The 20248-nt window shown below is 42.0% G+C and overlaps 1 protein-coding gene across 4 annotated transcripts in view; it reads left to right on the plus strand.

Annotated features, from left to right (window-relative positions):
• PIK3CG (phosphatidylinositol-4,5-bisphosphate 3-kinase catalytic subunit gamma) overlaps window positions 1-16221 on the plus strand; it is a 37294-nt gene extending 21073 nt beyond the window's left edge. For 3 of the 4 annotated variants that reach the window (XM_070424644.1, XM_070424643.1, XM_070424646.1), the window contains one exon: window positions 13423-16221. In XM_070424644.1, the coding sequence (XP_070280745.1) occupies window positions 13423-13701 (279 nt within the window). In that variant the 3' untranslated portion in view covers window positions 13702-16221. Of the gene's footprint in view, window positions 1-1079; window positions 2168-13422 lie in introns of those variants that run through there. The other variant, XM_070424645.1, reaches the window with a different exon arrangement.
• Window positions 16222-20248: the final 4027 nt, after the last annotated feature.

A 20248-nucleotide genomic window follows, 5' to 3' on the forward strand; every position in this document is an offset into this window, starting at 1 on the left:
AAAGAACAAGAAAAAAAAAAGAAAGGAAGAAAAGAATAGAACACCTGAAAGAATGTTACCCTTTAAAGGAGGGAAAAACACTCGACTCTCCCCTCCTGGAGGTGGTTCCTATGAGGAGCTTTGAACAAAGGAGGCAGCAGTAGTGCCATTTAAAGAGGCAGACTGGAGGGATTTGACCTCACTAGCTGGCTCTCCTTGCTCCTGTGTATCTGTTCTCTTCCTTTTTGCTAGTGGCTTCCCCCAGGGATTGTCCATCTGCCCTGTTGCTGACAATGCCCTGTAGACCCCAAAGTGCCCATGTCAACCCTCAAATCCCGGGAAAACTTCCCCTCTAGTCCTCTTTATTGTTGTCTTACGTTTTAAAACAGCGGTTCTCAACCTGTGGGTCGCGTCGTTCGAAAATACATCCTGCATATCAGATATTTACATTACGATTCATAACAGTAGCAAAATTACAGTTATGAAGTAGCCACGAAAATAATCTTATGGTTGGGGGTCACCACAACATGAGGAACTGTATTAAAGGGTCGCAGCATTAGGAAGGTTGAGAACCACTGTAATTTAAAACATTACACAGTGAAAAGATTTGGGGTGTGGAGAGGCCAAGGGAAGGTTGCCGCCCCCTCCAGGCAGCTTCCACCCAAACCAGGAAATCTTTGCGGAGAGCCTCTGCACTAGCTGTCCTCTCTGTCTGGAAGCATTTCTCCATCCTCTGTGGCCAAAAATTGTTTCCTAAGCCATTGAAACCTCTTTAAGTAAAGTGACGTCTTGGCAGTGTGCCCCACTGAAAGCACACTTTCATACATTTCGTTGTACTTCAGAGCGAGATCTGTGCTTTGGGTACTGGCATGGTGTTTAAGGGCCCGTGACTATATGCTCCTTGAACCTTCAGCACAGATCCAGCATGGCGTTGTGGTTGGAAGGATGGGCTTTGGAGCAGACAGACTTGAATTTGAATCCTGGCCCTGCTGCTTCGTAGCTGCGGGTGTGTGTGATACAAATTATTTGTCCTTTCAGAACCTCTGTTTCCTCATCTGTGAAGTGGGAATACTAGGACCTACATCATGTCATTTTTTTAGGGATTATTTAAATGAAATGTGCAGAGTGCTTAGCCCAGCGCCTCGACTATAGAAGAAAGTCAGACGCATCACAGCGGGTCTGCACACTTTGAACACTTTCAAGTGAGGAAGCCCTTTCTGACATGACGTATGTAAAACATGGGAAAGTAGCCTTGTTCTGGTTAAAGAGCAAACGAGCGTCCCAGCTCTGCCTGCCCCCTTGCCTGTGCCCCCTCTCCGCACCGGCCCCCACCCTCCTCACTCACAATAGGAAAAAACCCAAACACATATACATGTACGTGTACAGTTATCCATATGCAGAATTTCTAAAGCTTCCAGCCTGACAAAGATGAACAGCAAGTTTTTTTCATCTTTGACTAACTCAGACCCTCTGGCAATTTTTCTTCACGTACCACTAAGCCTCTCAGAGGATTGACTGTGTCTTCGTTTTATGTTCCCTTCCTGAGATGAAGTTCTTCAAGATCAGGAAACACATCTCTAAACTCTCTGAATAGCACCTCAGGATCTTGGGTCATAAAGCTGCCGTTTTTAGGGAAGCTGGGAAATGTTGTATATATTTACATTGGAATTAAAGGTGTCCTCATTTCCAGTGAATCACTAATTTTGAGCTGACAAGGTGGATTAATGCACTCAGCACATCTGAATAACCTGTTAGAAAGGGTGGGGGGGAAAGTTGACCCACTTTTTGTTCAGGACAAAGGGGAACCTTCTCCACAAAGTCTTAAAAATATACACAACAAGTGGCCAGCGGGGGGAGGTCAGAGGGGCTGAAAGGGGACGGTGCTCCTTTCTTGCACCTCTCCCTTCTTTCCAAGGGAGCCTGCTTGGCCAAGCACCATATTCATAATTTATTTCTGGAATAGTGGAGCGTTCAGGAACAAACTATCATAGACGGACAAGAAGACACAAAACCAAGAATGTCTGTTAGCCTTGGGAGCAGCAGCCTACACACAGGGTGCTAAACAGATATATTTCAATGATGACAATTTGAAAAATAAATTCTCCTTAGAGAACTATCTCCCTTACTGAAGAGATTTTTAAAAAAGAAAGAAGGAAAAGAAAACAGTGGTTTGCCCACTGGTAATTTATTTTAGAACCATTTTGCTTTCAATTTCATTGAACAGTCATAGAACACATATTCCATACAAATACATTTATGTCATTGGCAAATAAAATTTAGCTTCCCTACTTATTCTTATATATGAATGTGGGTTTTGTCTTATTTTAAACGTAGTAACTGATTCTTTACAAAAACCAAAACCTAGCAAAATATTGAAAATATCAGGAGGATATAAAAATAAAAAAACAGGATCCCACTTTCTAAAAAAACATTGGCAACGTTTTAGTGTTTTTCTTTCATTGTATTAAATATCTGGTGTTTTAGAAGGTTGCAAATTAACCAAAAATTGGCTAAAAACTGAAGTTAAGAAATAGATACCATGTTACTCCCTTACTTTAAACTGCTCCGTGGCTTCTCGTCTCACTTGGAATAACATCTGCCTATCTAAGCTTGCCCCACAGGGCCCTGTGCCATGGCACCCTCCCTACATCCACTCGGGTCACAGTGGCCTTCCTGCCCATCTTCCCCATCCAGCTGTTCCACGCGGGCCTCCTCCCTGGAGGGCCCTCACTGCCCTTTGGGGCCCAGCTTAAATGCTGTTTGTCAGAGCAGTCTTCTAAATTAGGTCCCTGGTGTTGCTCTTTGCCACAGCCCCCTGCATGTTGCCTTCATAGCATCCATCACAGCATATAATGATTTGTACTAGCCTGCCCTTTCCCTCGCCCTTCCCAGAGTAGGTTCTGTGCAACGGGGACCAATCTTGCCTGCATCCCTCCCATGGGGCCTGAGACATATAAGCACTAGGGAGGGGACTTAGGGAGTGAAGAAATGAACGGTGGAGGGCAATTCCTGCATCAGTCGGAGATGGATGAGACTAGCGAGCCTCTAGGTTTTCTTCCTTCCCCATAATACACTGTATTCCATGAATTGATGAAGCAGTAACTCAGGCACAGATGGACAAACTACAGTCACAGGGACATCACTAAGCCTTCAAGGTGCAGGCTAAATATCTGTGCATCAGAAGTAAACCTAATTATGAAATCTAGTATTTTATCAAATAATACAAATATGGCCTGGCCGGTGTGGCTCAGTGGTTGAGCATAGATAGACCTATGAGCCAGGAGGTCATGGTGCAATTCCCAGTCAGGGCACATGCCTGGGTTGTGGGCTCGATCCACCAAGAGGAGGCATGCAGGAAGCAGCCGATCAATGATGCTTTCTCATTACTGATGTTTCTCTCTCTCTCCATCTTCCTTTCTCTCTAAAATCAATAAAAAATATTTTAAAATATTTAAAAAATAATAATGCAAATATGGGTCATATGATGCCCATTCACATTTTTGTGAAGATTTTCTTACATAAACAATACATTCCCCCCCCCCCCCCCCCCCCATATCCTGGGTGTGTTACGTTGATCTAGGATGCCAGTTTTATCAGGCCTTGCTGGGTTTCCACTCCTGGCAGTGTTGTCCCCATGCCAGGGCATACCCAGGCCCCTAAAACCTACAGGCCCGGCCCTGACTTAGGTTTTTAAGAACCTTTGTTCAAAGTCCATCTCTGCTGTCATCTAGCTCTCCTCTCAGACCCCGGGTTGTTTTAACTCCTTCTGCCTCCGTTTCTTCACGAGGGCCCTGCTTGTTAACCTGCTTCCAGCAGTAGGGCCCTGTTTTCTCCTGCCATCTGTCTTGCTAGAGACTCAATTCCTCTTCCTAAGCCCAGCCACAGGGACCACCAGGGACCCTCACCATAATTCCCATTCCTGTTCTCCGACTCCCCTTCCTTGTGTGATATCCCCTCACTTGTCTATACCTATAACCAGGGGTCCTCAAACTTTTTAAACAGGGGGCCAGTTCACTGTCCCTCAGACCGTTGGAGGGCCGGACTATAGTTTAAAAAAAACTATGAACAAATTCCTATGCACACTGCACATACCTTATTTTGGAGTAAAAAACCAAAACGGGAACAAATACAATATTTGTATTTGCATGTGGCCCGCGGGCCGTAGTTTGAGGACCCCTGCCTATAACTATACTGTAACCTGCCAGGCGGGGCTATATCAGCTTCCTACCCCATCCTGCGTCACCAGGCTCTGTTCTTCCATATGCACACTTATTCAACACACGCTTATTACATGCCTACTATATTTCAGATACTGAGCAGGCCAAAGAAGGCTCAAGTACTGCTCTTCACAAACCAAAACATGCTTACAGTTTAATCCCCTTCAAATATGATCCTTCCCTAATTCATCTTGATTTTAAAGCAATGAGTCTTTCCCAAGACTGAACTTGGCTCTGTGCATGAAGCATTCTGCATACTATCTACAGTGTGCCTGACACTGTGCTGGGCACAGGTGACACAGAGCAAAAGGCACACCCAGGGCCCTCACTGCCCCCCCCCCCCCCAACCCCGTACATATCCAACTTTGTACTAAGGATTTCAACAATGGTTTGCAGAAGGAGCAATCAAATCATGGGGGATAGAAAAGGGCTATGGAGCGAGGGAAGTTTTCTATTGGGCCTTAAGGGCTGAGTTCAATTTCATTTCGTCCTATGTTGAACTATAGGAATATACCACATGTCCTAACTTCTTGCCCTTGCTCATGTTATTCTTTCTACCTGGATGTTCCTTTCCCCACTCTGGATCATGACCATAACATGAGCAAGGAGGTGAAGTTAGTATTTAGTATTAGTATTAAGGAACAAAAGCACAGGTGTTCGGTATGGATGGAACATAGGATACATGGGAGTATGTATTGGAATTTGAGTCAAGAAAGGAAATGTGGGTCCAGTCTGAAGCAGTGCATGGGCTGAATTGGGGTGGGTAGAGAACAAAGCATAAAAGTTCTTTGGAGCTCAGTTGATTAATCACAAGTTACCGTAATAAAGGCTTAGTACAGGTCAACAGAGAAATTACAAGTTTATCTGTCAAAATGCTCATGACATACTGACTGGACAAAGGATTCTCTCTCAGGATTTGTACCCTAACCCACTATCAGCTCAGCCTCCGCCATGCAGGTCTGAGAATCTCAGTACTTCACTCTCTGTGCCACCAATGGAAGACGTGCTCAGAGACGGATCCAGCATCAGCCTTTTGTAGGAGTTCAACTATGTTGGTGGGGCATCTTGCCTGATGCAGACTTGCCTGGGGCTGTAGAGTTGTTAGGACTTGGATAAGCTCGCTGAATTTTATCACCTTTCTGGAAAGATATAAACGTATCACTGAGAGATGGCCTTGGACTGGCTACGTGTTGACCAGCATGCCATGTCAGTCAGTAAATAAGACGTTAGACCCCTGGTACTTACAACATTTACCGAGAATAACCTTCCAACCGGCACCATTCTCTCAATGTTTAGTTTCTTTTAGAGAATTGTTTTGTCTACCACCAGGATATTATTGAGGACACTATTCACCACATTACAGAGTGTACTTTGTTTAAGTTCCTCTTGCGAGATTTCTGTCAGGTCTTAGTTTCTAAAAAAGCGGTGTGTCTCCTAAACAAACAGGTTTTTTTTTTAAATCTTCTGAACACTGGATGCAGTAACACATTCAATTTTCCTTTTGGCTGCAGATATATTTGAAGACTGACTGCTCATAGCAAGTGGATAGGATTTATGATACATAGGTTTAGTCTCTTTCCCAAACTCATTGCAGGTCATTTTCTTTGTTAGTCCCTTTCCTTTTTCTACCCACTTCTAACTAATGTTGTTTTGACTTTTATGTGTCCAAATAATCCACCTGCAATCCTTTTTGGAACAAGGCTAGAAGATAAATAGCACACACCTCCACAGATGGTCTAGTCTATTTAGGATATTTTACTAAAATGGAATAGTTTAATTGTAACCTTTACCTTTATAATGAGCTTCTAGCCAAGTATTTGAGAAGATGGCAGTATAGCCCTTCCTCTGGTAGACAGAACTAGTCTGAGAATCATTTTTAAGAAGTCCTTAAAGATAAGAATCCTAATTCACACTGAAGAAATGCATGGCCAAGTGTCAGACACACTCTTATAAGTACTCCAAATTTACCAAAGTGTTATTAGGTCTGCTAATCAGTGATCTATTCTGTTTTGCCAAAATAACTTCTAAAGACATTGCCTAGCCAATTCATTGGTTTTTATAAAGGCGAAATAAAATCCCCTGTCTTTGAAATATTATTTTTCTCCACTTTCTCCATGCTCTACAGACAGAGGCAACATGATTATTTAAGGAAAGGTCGGCGGGTGAGAACATTTCTTTTCATTGATGACTATTTGTTTTTCTTCTCTCTCTCACCTCAGCCCTAGAATCTGCTCCAGGGTTTCTGTTTTATGATTCTGAAATTACTTCCTCATTTTTGTGCATTATGTACAGTAATTATTTTTCGAGATGAGAATGGAGGAGTTTAAAGAAAAAGTAGGCCTATTCCACATGACCGTGGACCGTCCAAGGCAGCCACAGCTCATTGGTGGTTAAGAAATGAGTAGATTGTACATAGAAAACCGTTTCTTTTCAATTTAGTGGGCCGATAAGTTGTGCCAGTTAACAAATCAAGTCAAAAGTGTTGACACTGACGTGGTAAGGAGTGCCTTTGTTCCCAAGAATGGTGGGAGTGGTAGTTTTGTAAAAGCAATCGTGCCTTTGGTCCTAGTTGCATTTGAATCAACTGTGAAATTAAGAGCAGACGTACAATGTAGGCTCAGTCTATTAGCCATGAAAGGGTAGTGTTCCAGCGAATGACACTAACAAGCCTACAGTGCTCCCCACATTCACACTTGCCAACAAGCACATTACCCACGTCCCTGCCATCAGATTGGTCCTTTACCCCTTCTTCTCTACTTAATAACAGAAAGCCTTCCACAGGCATCTGAGAAGGACAGAAAGGAGGATGTTTGAGGTCAGTGCCGGGCAGCTTAGGCAGAAGGGAAAAGTCTGTTGCTACAGCCAGTAACTTCTGTTCTGGGCTTCCCCCTGAGTTCCCCAAGCCACACCCTCATGGTCCCTCAAACCGCAGGCCTCAGGCTGGAGCAGAATGGCCAGGACGTTCTCGCAGAAGGAAGGCTGAGTACAAGGGGCAGAAATGATACCTCTGGGGCTTGAGTGGGTGAAGCAAGCACTCACTGTGCCCCTCACAGCGAGAGAACCACCTGCATGTGTAGCCTTTGTGTTCTGTGCTCCCATCTTCCTTCCCACCTCAGTGGGCCAGTGCAAACCCTGGTTGGAGTGAGGCTTGTCTCCTACCCCAACCCACCTCACCTCCTAGGTCTTTACTGTCTGAGGAGACATTTCGAACAGGTGGTCCAGATGGGAAGGTGACCTCTCAGCCCTGAGAAATATGTGATCAATAATGCAACTTCTCACATTATGAATAACTAGAGGCCCGGTGCACAGATTCGTGCACTGGGAGTCCCTTGGCTTGGCCTGCAACCTCTCACAATCGGGGACCCCTTGGGGGGTGTTGGAGAGCCAGTTTCAGCCTGATCCCCACAGGCCAGGCCAAGGGACCCCACTGGTGCACGATTGGGGCCGGGGTAGGGGGGGGACCACGGGAGGGCTCCAGGGCGTATCCAGCCCATCTGGCCCAGTCCCGATCAGCTGGACCCCAGCAGCAAGCTAACCTACCGGTCAGAGCGTCTGCCCCCTGGTGGTCAGTGCATGTCATAGCGACTGGTTGAACAGTCAAATGAACGGTCGGACACTTAGCATATTAGGCTTTTATTATATAGGACAGCCAGCCACCTACATAGCAATTAAATCTCACCACAACCATATGTAAGGGGTATTGTTATTATTATTCCATGGATGAGCACACTGATGTCCAGAAAGGTTAAGTAACTTCTGTGACAAGAAGCTTGTCAGAAATAAAGCCAAGCTTTGAATCCAGGCAGCGAGGTGTGAGTCTGTACTTTTAACCACTGCTCCACACTACCTTTACATAAAACATAAGTAAATCTGCACCAAGTATCTAAGTCTGCACAGCCAGTCAGAATTTAAACATTGCGTCTGACAAGTATGGGCATGTGTTTAAATTTGGGGATGACATTTCTTTCTCCTTGAAGTGACTCTTGTATATAAAATCAGAGCTAACTGAATAAATTAGAGCCAGAAGGAATTCCTCATTTCGGTGAGATGGCCTTCAAGAGAGGCAGGGCAGTTCCTTTGTTTCTTCCTGCACTAAGGCCATTGGTGAATCACTGTGTTGCCACTTAACACATACTTACTAAGCACCTATAGATTGGCATTATAATAACTTAGCCCCAGATTAATTTTCCTCCTCAAAAAATTTCTGTTTGATCACACAATGGTCTCAGACGGTGTGTGTGTGTGTGTGTGTGTGTGTGTGTGTGTGTGTGGTGGGGAAAAGGAGGGATTGCTCGGAGCTCCCTGTGTATAGAAGGACAGAAAATAATTAAAAATCAGGATGTAATTTAATTCAAAATCAAAAGGTATTCTCATCTACACTTTCGTGAAAATTGTGCGAATTGGCAAATTAATGAGTATGTTGCCTGGGGTGAAGTCTGCCCTTAACCTGTGTAATTAGCAAAAAAGGAGAGAGACCTCAGTGGGTCCTATTAATGAGCAAGACAAGATGATTTCCTGCCTGTCAGTGGAATCATTAAGAATGCAAGAGCCTAATGCACTGGGGCCACTTCCAGGGGACAAGTGATGTCTGAGCTGTGACAGGAACTACTGTCTTCTGTCTGTGGAGTCTCCCACGGAGCCCATCTACCCTCCATTTAGGGAAGAGAGAGGACTAACATTGATTGAACCCTTGGTATGTGTCATCTCTGTGCATTTTATACACACACACACACACACACACACACACTTGAGGCCTGGTGCACGAAATTCGTGCATGGGGCGGAATCCCTCAGCCCGGCCTACACCCTCTGGCAATCCGGGACCCCTCGGGGGATGTCTGACTGCCGGTTTAGGCCCCATCTCACAGGGATTCCTGTGGGATCGGGCCTAAACCGACAGTTGGACATCCCTCTCGCAATCCGGGACCACTGGTTCCTAACTGCTCGCCTGCCTGCCTGATCACCCCTAACTGCTCACCTCCCTGTCTGATCGCCCCTAACCGCCTCTGCCTCAGCCCCCGCTGCCACAGCTTCATCTGGAAGGTCTTCCAGAAGGACATCCAGAATGACATCCAGAAGGTCGTTTGGCTGTTCAGTCTAATTAGCATATTACACTTTTATTATTATAGATATCGCCTACCTAAACAGTGCCAGAATACTCCAGGAGTTCTTTGGAGAGGGTGATGCACACACAGAGTGACACAGGCATGACCACCATTGTCGCTGCAATTACCCTTCCACATGCAAATGACACAGAAAAGATCATCTAAGTGCAAAAAGACAAATCACTATTAACATTTTGGCCTGTAAACTTACATTCTTTTTAAAAAATACTTCGTGTACAGTTACCAAAATGGGATTATACTACATGTTGTTTCATGCCTACTTTTTAACTCAAACATTTTTACATGCTTATTAAATATTCTTCTACAGTATCATCCTAGTAGTTACAAAGCATGCAGTTGTAGGTACTTTCATAAACCCTTTTTATTGATCTCCTATTATAGGATATTTATATTGCTTTCAAGTTTCCACAATTTTGAGCAGTGTTCTAATTAACATTCTTGTAGATAAATCACTGCAAAATTAGCCATTTTCTTTAAAAGGTAAATTACTAGCATGGAAATTTCTGGGCATAAGGATATAGAGATTTTAAAATTAAATTTATTGATGTGTAATTACATACTGAGAACTGACTATTTTAGGTGTACAGGTCTTTGAATTTTGACAAATGCATCAGTCATGCAAACACCATCATAATTAAGTTGCAAAACACATACATATCTCAAAGATTTTGATTTAATTATCAAATTATCTTCTAGTAAAACTATAACTATTCCCATCTACCATCAGCCTATGAAAGGTGAACATTGGGTCCTTAAAATTCTTTTTAAATAAAAAAGATTTTCCGGTTTTGGTAGATGAATGTTTCCACCTCTCTTTTTTAAAAAATATCTTTGTATTCATTTCAGAGAGTGGAAGAGAGAGGGAGAGATAGAAACAACAATGAGGAGATAGAATCATCTATCATACCCGCCCCCCTACTGGGGATTGAGAACTTAACTGAGCATGTGCCCTGCCTGGAATCAAAATGTGACATCCTGGTTCATGGGACGATGCTCAACCGCTGAACAACAAAGCCGGGCTCTGTCTCTTTTTAAGTTACATTTATTTGATTACTAATGAGATAGCATATTTTTCATGTTTATTTATTTTGTGTCAATTCTCATTTATATCTTTGGCCTGTATTTCAAGCCAACTATCTCTTTCTTACTGATTTGTAAGAGCTATTGGCAGGCTGGAGTGAAGGAGTGATATGTCATGTTGCAAATATGTTTTCTCTTATTTTTTGCCTCTTTTAATTTTTTATGGCTTTTTTTTTCTCAAAAGTTTGAAGATTCTGTAATCTCTCTAGCTATTTCTTATAGATTCCACTTTGGAAGTCATCTTCATAAAGTCCTTTCCCACTTCATGATTATTTAAATATTTGACCTTTTTACATTTAAATCTTTAATTCATCTGGAATTTATTTTGATAGATATATCACATGGGATGAACTTTCATTTTTCCTCCAAATGATGAGCTAGTTGTACCAGCATCATTTATCAAATAATAGGTATTTTCTCTACCAATCTGAGAAGTCACCTTTACTATGTCATATAAATATATATTATACTTTGATCTGTCTCTGAACTTTCCATTTTGTTCCACAAAATTTCTTATCTTTTTGGAAAAGAATAGGCAATGTGTCACACCATTTAAAATATTATAGTTTTAAGATATGTTTTAATATCTAGTATGGCAAGCACTGTTTTTTATTACTGTACTTTTTCAAAATGTTCTCTCAGCCCCCAATTATTTCAGATGAACTAAAAACTCAAGACTGAGTTTAAATATTCAGTAGAAACTTTTATTGAAATTTCTTTATATTTATAGATTAATCTGAGAAGAACTTAGATCTTTATAATAAGTAGTCAGTCATCCCTGAGGAATGTGCTAGGGGTATTGTTATTACTATTATAATAACACTAGGGGCCCAGTGCATGAGTTTGTGCACCTTGAAAGGAACTGTGGGCTGCGAGCCTGCAGTGGGCACAGGGGCGGGTCTCAGCCCATCCTCCATGCCCCTGCCCGGCCCCTCCTGCTGTGGCCAGCAGCCCCGCTACCGCCGCTGCTGCTCCCCTGCTGACAGTGTGGAGTGATTGGGGCTGGCACCAGCAGCAGGTGCGAGTGGGGCCAGTGCTGTCAGCGGGTGTGAGTGGCGGCTGCTGCCCCAAATGACCCTCAGGAGCAGGGGGAGGTGGAGAAGCCCTGAGGGGTGATCAGGGCTGGCACTGGGCTCCAGCATCAGGTGCGAGTGCCAGGTGGGACCACGCTGCTCAGGAGCAAAGAATTTTCAGTAACCACCAGAGGCTCAACCCAATGACAGCAACCGGTGCCCCACCTTGGTCTGGCGCCACTGCTTACCTGCTCCACCATCCCGCCATGACCAACACCCGCTGTGTTCCATGCACACCCCCTGATGATCAGCACATGTCATAGGGACCGGTTGTTCGGTTATGATGATCAGCACATGTCATAGGGACCGGTTGTTCGGTTATTCGGTTGTTCCATCGTTCAGTCTATTTGCATATTAGGAATATATATATATATATAGAGAGAGAGAGAGAGAGAGAGAGAGAGAGATTCAAGTTTTCTTTTATGTGCCTCAGTAAATTTTTACAGTTTTTAAATATGGGTTCTGCAGGTTTTATGCATGTGTCTATCACAGAAATCATGGTTTTCTGTTCATTATTCACTATACTTTCTAAGTGGTGGCTCCTACTGATAGCATTCCACTTATTAATTTTATTAAGTGCTAGTTTAATAAAAACTAGTTACAATAGTATTTTAGTTTTTCCCCGATTTTGGTGTTCCAAGAAGACATTAAGTTATTTGTAAATAATAGCAATTTTATCTTCACTTTTCTGATTTTATACTTCATTTATTTTTCCTATACTCCTTATTCAGAATGATTATGACTGATAATATCAGCTAATTCTTCACATCATTACATTTTAGTTACATATTCTTACATGTTACTTTTATAAAATCAACAGTAATTTATGATGAACTACTCTTGCAATTTTGGAATAATCCCTATTTGGCTATAGTGTATAAGTCTTTTAACATCTTAGTCAGTATTTTATTTGAAATATTTATGTTTATTCTTGTTAAATTCAGTTTTCCTTAACACTCTATCTTTGCCAAGTTATGATATTAAGGTTGGGTTAGTCTCATATTATGAACTTGGGAACTTGCCTCTTTTTCTAAGCCAGTGGTTCTCAACCTTGGCTGCACATTAGAATCACTGGGAATCTTTTTAAAATCCTGATTTCTGGGCCTCATCCTCTGGAAATTCTGTTTCTTTGTTATGGGGTGAGGCCACAACATTAGTAACAAAGAAACAGAATTTCCGGAGGATGAGGCCCAGAAATCAGGATTTTAAAAAGATTCCCAGGTGATTCTAATGTGCAGCCAAAGTTGAGAACCACTGTTTTGGAATAACTTAATTGGCATAAGCATGCCTGTTGCTTAATAAGTGGGTTTAACTCACCTGTATGATCTAACTCACCTGCAGCACCTGTGTTATCTGCAGCCATAGCATTTTTTAAAGCCCTCTCTTTCACTCGGTATTCAGAATATGTATTAAAATTCCAAAGTTCATCCAACAATTTTGAGAGACGATGAGAAGCTAACACATCGATTTTCTTAGAATAGGACAAATTGTGAAGATGAACACGAAATCTCAAACACAATGTTTCCATCATTTCTTTGGATTTCATTAGCTCTTGGCAAAAATTATTTATGCTTATATAACATTTATTGATTCAAGTACTGAGTTCAAAACTGACTCATTGCTCTTCAGAGACTGCATAAATGTCCACCCTCACTTGCCCAGGAAAGAGCTGAAGTGAAAATATAGAGTAAGAAATAAGATGAACCTTCAGCATATCACTTAGCTTTCCGTGAGCACACCTGGATATATGTTATCTACACGAAGGTGCTTAAGGGATCACAAAAACAGTTTCTGTTCTCATCTAACTTTGCATCTGAGGCAGGGGCCCTACCTGTTTATGATGGTTTCTTCCCACAGACAGAGTGATGCCATGTAAATTCCAGTACCCAGTATCTCTAGCCTATTTAGCTACCGTAACCACGGTAACAGCATGTTTTTCTTTATTCAGGAAGTCTGCACTAAGGCTTATCTGGCCCTCCGTCATCACACGAACCTTCTGATCATCTTGTTCTCCATGATGCTGATGACGGGAATGCCCCAGTTGACAAGCAAAGAAGATATTGAATATATTCGGGATGCCCTGACCGTGGGGAAGAATGAGGAGGATGCTAAAAAGTATTTTCTTGATCAGATTGAAGTTTGCAGAGACAAAGGATGGACTGTGCAGTTTAACTGGTTCCTGCATCTTGTTCTTGGCATCAAGCAAGGAGAGAAACATTCAGCCTAATGCTTTGGGCTAGAAAAACAAGTTAGTGTTCCAAAGCTTCAAGTTAGCATGTCAGTCATCAACCTTGGATTGAAATTCTCATAGGACATTACGAAAGCTGGCACCGCAGAAATACAGCTCTTTTCCTAGCTGAACTCTTCACTGGAGACAAATATTGGCATGTCTGATTATTTAAGGATAGTTCGGTTCTAGGCCTATTTGCAGACTTGTTTCTATCTCATTTGTCTCAATGATTTTGGAGAATATTCTATATTTAAACAGACTACTCAGTTCCTTGTTGTGCCTGATATTTTGACTATCTTATTATTGAGTGCCTCTGGAAATTCTTTGGAATAATTTGTGACATCTATTTTCATCTGGGTTTACTCTCAATTTTGGTTATCCTTGTGTTCCTCAAGCTCTTTACAGAAAATAATGTGCTCACTGTAGTCTTTGTCTCATCCCCTCACGGTATTTTCAAACATCCCCTCGTCGCCTGCAGATGCCAGTGATGCACTAAAAGGAAGGAAAGCGAGTTCGTCTTTTCAGTGTCTTTTGCAATGAGGTCCTTTACAGTGTACAACTGAGATGCACAGACACAAAAATGGAAAATCTGAACCTTAGTGCCTTGGCCCTTCTCTGCTGGGCTGGTTCCAAGATTATAAATAGGGGAAAATAGAGATGAGACCATTTGTCCCCACTCTGTCCACAGAGTGAATTATTAAGTACAACTATTATAGCCTTGTCCAGCATAGAACCAAGAAGCAACTAAAGGGACTCATTTTTTTTTTTTGCCTTCATATTTTTCTCCCTCCCTTTCTCCCTGCCTCTCGTCTTCTTCTTGCCACCCTCCCACAGCTTTTTACCCAGAGTTGTGAAATTTTCAAGAACCCCTTTACCCTAGATTCAAAATCAGTTGAGAAAGAATTTCTCCTCTAGGATTACTTGGATTTTAGGCATTTATTTGTAAAGATACTTGAAAAAGTTTTGTTTTTTTAAGTATATTATTAAAGGAGACATTCTAGAAATTATGGATTAGTTTCCAAATATGTTGGTTTTAAATTTTGATCTGAGAAGCTTTTTCTTTCTTTCTTTTTTATTAATGGAAGAAGATATTTGCTATCTAAAAAGTACCCGAGTTAGGAAGAACACTACTTGTCCCATCCACCTCTCAGTTTAAAGAACTTTTACACTTTGAACACATTCTTCAGGTTTTCAAAAAACAATTGAAATGTCTTTTTCAAAAACTGTTTTCATCTCTTAGTTACTTTGCTATTTATTGGAAGTGTTGGTTAACCTCAGAGAAACATCGTTATTTATAAAATATTTTAAAATTACTTATAGGTAATACTTTACAAAGGAATAACTCTGTTAACAGTGTCTGCTTATATATTAAATTTAAATATTTCTAAGTAGATACCTGGTTTGGTGTAGCCCAAACCTTCCTTCTGTGTATGCAAATGCTCTGTAGTTTTTAACTCTGGGTACAAATAGGAATCACCAGGGACACTTTTTAAAATACACAGCCTGGACCAGCCGGTGTAGCTCAGTGGTTGAGCGTTGACCTATGAACCAGGAGGTCACGGTTCGATTTCTGGTTAGGGAACATGCCCCGGTTGTGGGCTCGATCCTAGGCTTTAGGGCATGCAGAAGGCTGCCAGTCAGTGGTTCTCTCTCATCATTGGTGTTCCTATCTTTCTCTGCCTCTCCCTTCCTCTCTGAAACCAATAAAGATTTATTTTATAAGTAAATAAATAAATAAAGTAAAATACGCTGCCTGAGCACCAATCTCAGGCTATAAGTTAATTTGTTTGGGATGAGGCCCGGACGTCAGTACTTTCCTAAGTACTCTGGGTGGTTCTAACATACAGGGCTCGAAAAAGCCCTGCACGCCTTCGAAGGTGTAGATCAGGGGTCCTCAAACTTTTTAAACAGGGGGCCAGTTTACTGTCCCTCAGACCGTTGGAGGGCCGGACGATAGTTAAAAAAAAAAAACTATGAACAAATTCCTATGCACACTGCACATATCTTATTTTGAAGTAAAAAAACAAAACGGGAACAAATACAATATTTGTATTTGCATGTGGCCCGCGGGCCGTAGTTTGAGGACCCCTGGTGTAGATGGAACTGCTTCTTTGCCCATTGAGCCTTTCCCCTGACTCATAAGGTATCGATAAAACACTCTTTCTTGACAACTCATCTTTTACAGTCATGTTCTATCCCTCACAGAGGAATATACGTTTCATTACAAAGACTGTGCCCGGTAATGAAATATTCCTCTGTGGAAATGAAGGATAGATGTTTTGTCAGATATGTCTTTCACAGGAGGTAAGTTATTTTTTAAAAGCTTAAATACGGGAATTCTGCAGCATAGTTTGGAGGCTATTAGTCCTATGTCTAACAAAAATTATCTTTTGAAGCAAGTACAAAAAAATAACTTAGAAAGTAAGTCTCTGAAGCAAATTCCAACCTTTATTTGATAAGCTTGCCTCTATGTGACTATGAAATAAATGTCAATTGTATTTTACAATATGAATAAGAAATAAAATACATTTAGATTGTTACAGGCTCTGCTGTCTTATTTTCTACTTAATCCAACCTAACAATTCTGGGTCATAAGTTCGGTTCTAGTCTGGGAGTGTGTCTGCATATTCTTAGGCCTGTTTGCAGGACAAGTGCTGGGGCACCCAAAGCACCCGCCTGGCCCAAGCCCCTTCAGAAAGCTGAGCCGTTCCGTCTTCTGGACGGTCCAGTTATCGCCACTTGCACTTGTATATTAATTACAAATTGTTAAATGTAGATTTAAGTGAAAGAAAATCTGATCTCTTGTGTTCTCTCGTATACATCTTTTAATGTCTGAATGGGCACATAGTCCTGAAACTCAAATTCTTTCAGGAAATCTTTTTGGAGGGGCCACTACCTACCAGACACCAGTTAAGTGCTTCAGGTCAGAATATGGAACAAGGCTCATCTAGTCCCAGTCGTTAAAGAACACAGTTTGCTGGTGATAGCAGACACTTAATAATGAGGACTGCTGTGGGTTGAATTGTGTCCCCCCAAAATATGCTGAAATGCTAACCCATGTCTGTGAATGTGATCTTATTTGGAAATAGGTTTTGCAGCAGTACAGATATACCTCATTTTATTGTGCTTCACAGATGTTGCAATTTTTTAAACCTTGCCCAAGGATGTTTTTATTGATTTTTTTTTTTTTTTTTAGAAAGGAAAGGAGGGAGGGAGGGAGAGAGAGACAGAGACGGAGAAATATCGGTATGAGAGACAGGTATCAATTTGTTGCCTCCTCCCACACACACACCGACCAGAGATGGAAACTGAAACCTGGTTTACAAGAGAATGTCCCAACCAACTGAGCCTGCTTTAGTGGGAAACTCAATTTATAGCCGTGGTCTGGAACTGAGCCCATAACATCTGAGGTGCGCCTGTAATTAAGATGAAGTCAGCATGGTGGGCCCTAATCCAGTGATGGCGAACCTATGACACGTGTGTCAGAGGTGACACGCGAACTCATTTTTTTGGTTGATTTTTCTTTGTTAAATGGCATTTAAATATATAAAATAAATATCAAAAATATAAGTCTTTGTTTTACTATGGTTGCAAATATCAAAAAATTTATATATGTGACACGGCACCAGAGTTAAGTTAGGGTTTTTCAAAATGCTGACACGTCGAGCTCAAAAGGTTCGCCATCACTGCCCTAATCCAATATGACTGGTATACTTAACAAAAGATGAGGGAGAAAGCCAGGTGATGGAGCTGTGTCTACACGTCTACAGGGAACACCTGGGGCTCCCAGAAGCGGGAGCAGGAAATGAAGAATTTTCACCAGAAGCTTCCATGGGAACAAAGCCCTGCCAATGCCTTGTTTTCACACTTCTAACCCCAGAACGTGAGAGAACACATGTTTATTGCTCTAAGCTACCTGGGTTGAGATACTTCGTTATGACACCCCTAGGAAACCTAATAAAGTGTCAATAACCAAAACTTTTGTGGGGTTTTTTTTGGGGGGAGGGGCATCAGGGGATCCCACAGTGTTTGTGAGTAAACCTATTTGACATTTTCTGCTGTTACCAAAAAAGATTTCATTGCACGTGACAAAGTGTTAGTATTCTTGATATACAAAGAGCTCTAATAATTCAATAAGAAAAAGATGGATACCTCATCAGAAAATATTGAATTCCCACAAAAAAATACATGTGGCTAGTAAGTAAATGACAGTAGACCCCAAATCACTACTGATCTAAGAAATGTGAAATAAAATAATTTACATTCCTTTCACCATCAGATTAGCAACGATTGGTAATGCCAGAGTTGGTAATAATTAGAAAGAAAGAGCAATCTATCATACTAATGAAAGCAGAGCAAGTTGGTAAAATTCATTCATGGCATTTTGTCAAATTTTATCAAAATTAAGAAGGTATCCATCTTCTAGTCTAGCCAGTCCACATCTAAGAATTAATCCTTCAGAGATTATTGGACAAGTGTGCAAAGACTTATGGGCAAAAAGTTACCAGCATTCTTTGTAATAACCAAAACTTGGAAACAGCTTAAAAGTCCCTCATAGGGAACTGGTTAATGAAATCACATGTATACCATGAACTGCAATGAAGCCTTTGAGAAGGTCAGACACATCAGTGTATTGACAACCATGGAGATCTGTGACCTGTGCAGGAGTGAAACGAGGTGGTTATAGGACAGTGTCACATCACAGTCACACTCAAGTGAAAATGTAGGTTTGTATCCGCATTAAAAGGCTGGGAGGATACACTCACACCAAACTGTTGATAGTGATTTTTTTTACATTGCATTTATTTATTTTTTTTCTCTTTGGGTTTTGGGGAAACTTGGCTTTCTATTTGAATTTCTTACCAAGGGAAGAAAGTACGTCTTTTCATTTTGGGGGGGAAATGCAGTCTGCATGTTCACTGGATCCTTTAGTTTTCATCGAGTCTCATTAAAAGCTCAGAAAATTATGTTTCTCAAAGAGAGATTAACCATGAGAAGTCAATAATTATCAAGCACTGGCATCAAAGCCGTTGTTGGAACTTCTTGGCATAAAAACCGACTCTGTCGAAGCTTCCTGTTTCAGCTGACCCCACCCAACCGCGATCCGTTGTGCGCTGAGGCTGGCCTGATCTATCCCCCAGGCGGCCAGGCTTTTGGAGCAGGACGGCCTCCAGGGCTGCTGTTTATTCAGCCAGTGACAGATGCCTCACCTGGCCCAGTTCTTCTCAGCTCTGCAAACCTCCTCCCGCCCCTGTGACCATGCTGAGCTCTCTCACTCACAGTTAAAATCCCCTTTGGAGGTGCCAACTGCTTCATTTTCACTTCTACCGAGTGTTGGATTTTTTCCCTAAGCATTCACTCCTTAGTACAGATTAAGTCTCGCTGCCTGCTGGGCTCTGAATCTGAGTCCATATGCATTTGTGGATCTGACTTAGAGAAAATAATAGGGACAGGGATACACCAAGGAGTGGAGAATCACGGCAGCATCTCAGCAGCCTCTCTTACCTCACAGCAGATGAACAGCCATCGGAGAAGTTTTACGTTCAGACAATCAAACACAGAATTCTTGTGATTATGTTTCAGAGTTAAAATGGGTCCCTACGCTTCAGAGATGCACCCACCATGATCCCCACTATTTCCAGCCACGTGCAAGGCTTGTGGCTGAATAGCACCTCTGATCCCCAGATGTTTTGGTAGCCAAAGCCATACTTGTTCCTAGCACCACCCACCCGGCACCTTGCCCTTCACCACGCACCTGTGCTACAAAACAACCAGCCCTGTAACTACCAAGGGCTTTCATGGGAAATCCTCCGGCCACAAACCACGCAAATCCCTCACATGCCCTAGGCTCTGCTCTCTCCAACCCAAGGTTCCGGAAGACAGAGAAGACAATCCCTCATTTTGGAAGAAAATAGCCTTCTCTAGCTCTTTCTCACCTGCTCAGCCTTCATCAAGCAGCTTGCCCCATCATGAGCGGCTCTCTGGAGAGGTCTATGAGGCAAGGAACCTGCGGAAGGTTCTGACCCACAGCCCCTAAGGAACTGAATTCTGCCGGTAACCACATAAGTGAGTTCGGAAATGCATCTTTTCAAGTTGAGCTCCTGAGAGACCCAGAGCCAGAGAACCCGGGTAAGCCAGGCCCACATTCCCGATCCATGGACACTGTGAGGTAATCAGTGTTATGATTTTAAGCCACAACTCTTTAGAGTGATTAGTTATGCAGCCATAGATAAGTAATACATTTTAGAGTTGTTTTGAAGATTTAAAAAGACAAAGAAATTCATATGTGTGAAAGAACTTAGTATAGTGCCCGGCACAGAGTAGCTGCTTAGCATTGTTAGTTGAATCTAAAAACAGCCGAGTCACAAATACCACCAAGATTTGTGAATAATCTGTGTGTACAGAGTCTGCTCGTTTCAGCCTCATCAGGGAAACCCAGACCAAAAAGCTTGACGTGGATATACAAATACAAAGATATAACTAACGCTCCTGTGTGTTTTACATACTAATGTAGAAAATCTCACTTTTAAATGTAAGCTTGTTT

The sequence above is a fragment of the Myotis yumanensis genome, unplaced genomic scaffold (genome assembly GCF_028538775.1).
Source record: "Myotis yumanensis isolate MYYU_CA2020_CCGP unplaced genomic scaffold, mMyoYum1.0.hap1 SCAF_9, whole genome shotgun sequence".
Lineage (NCBI taxonomy): Eukaryota > Metazoa > Chordata > Mammalia > Chiroptera > Vespertilionidae > Myotis > Myotis yumanensis.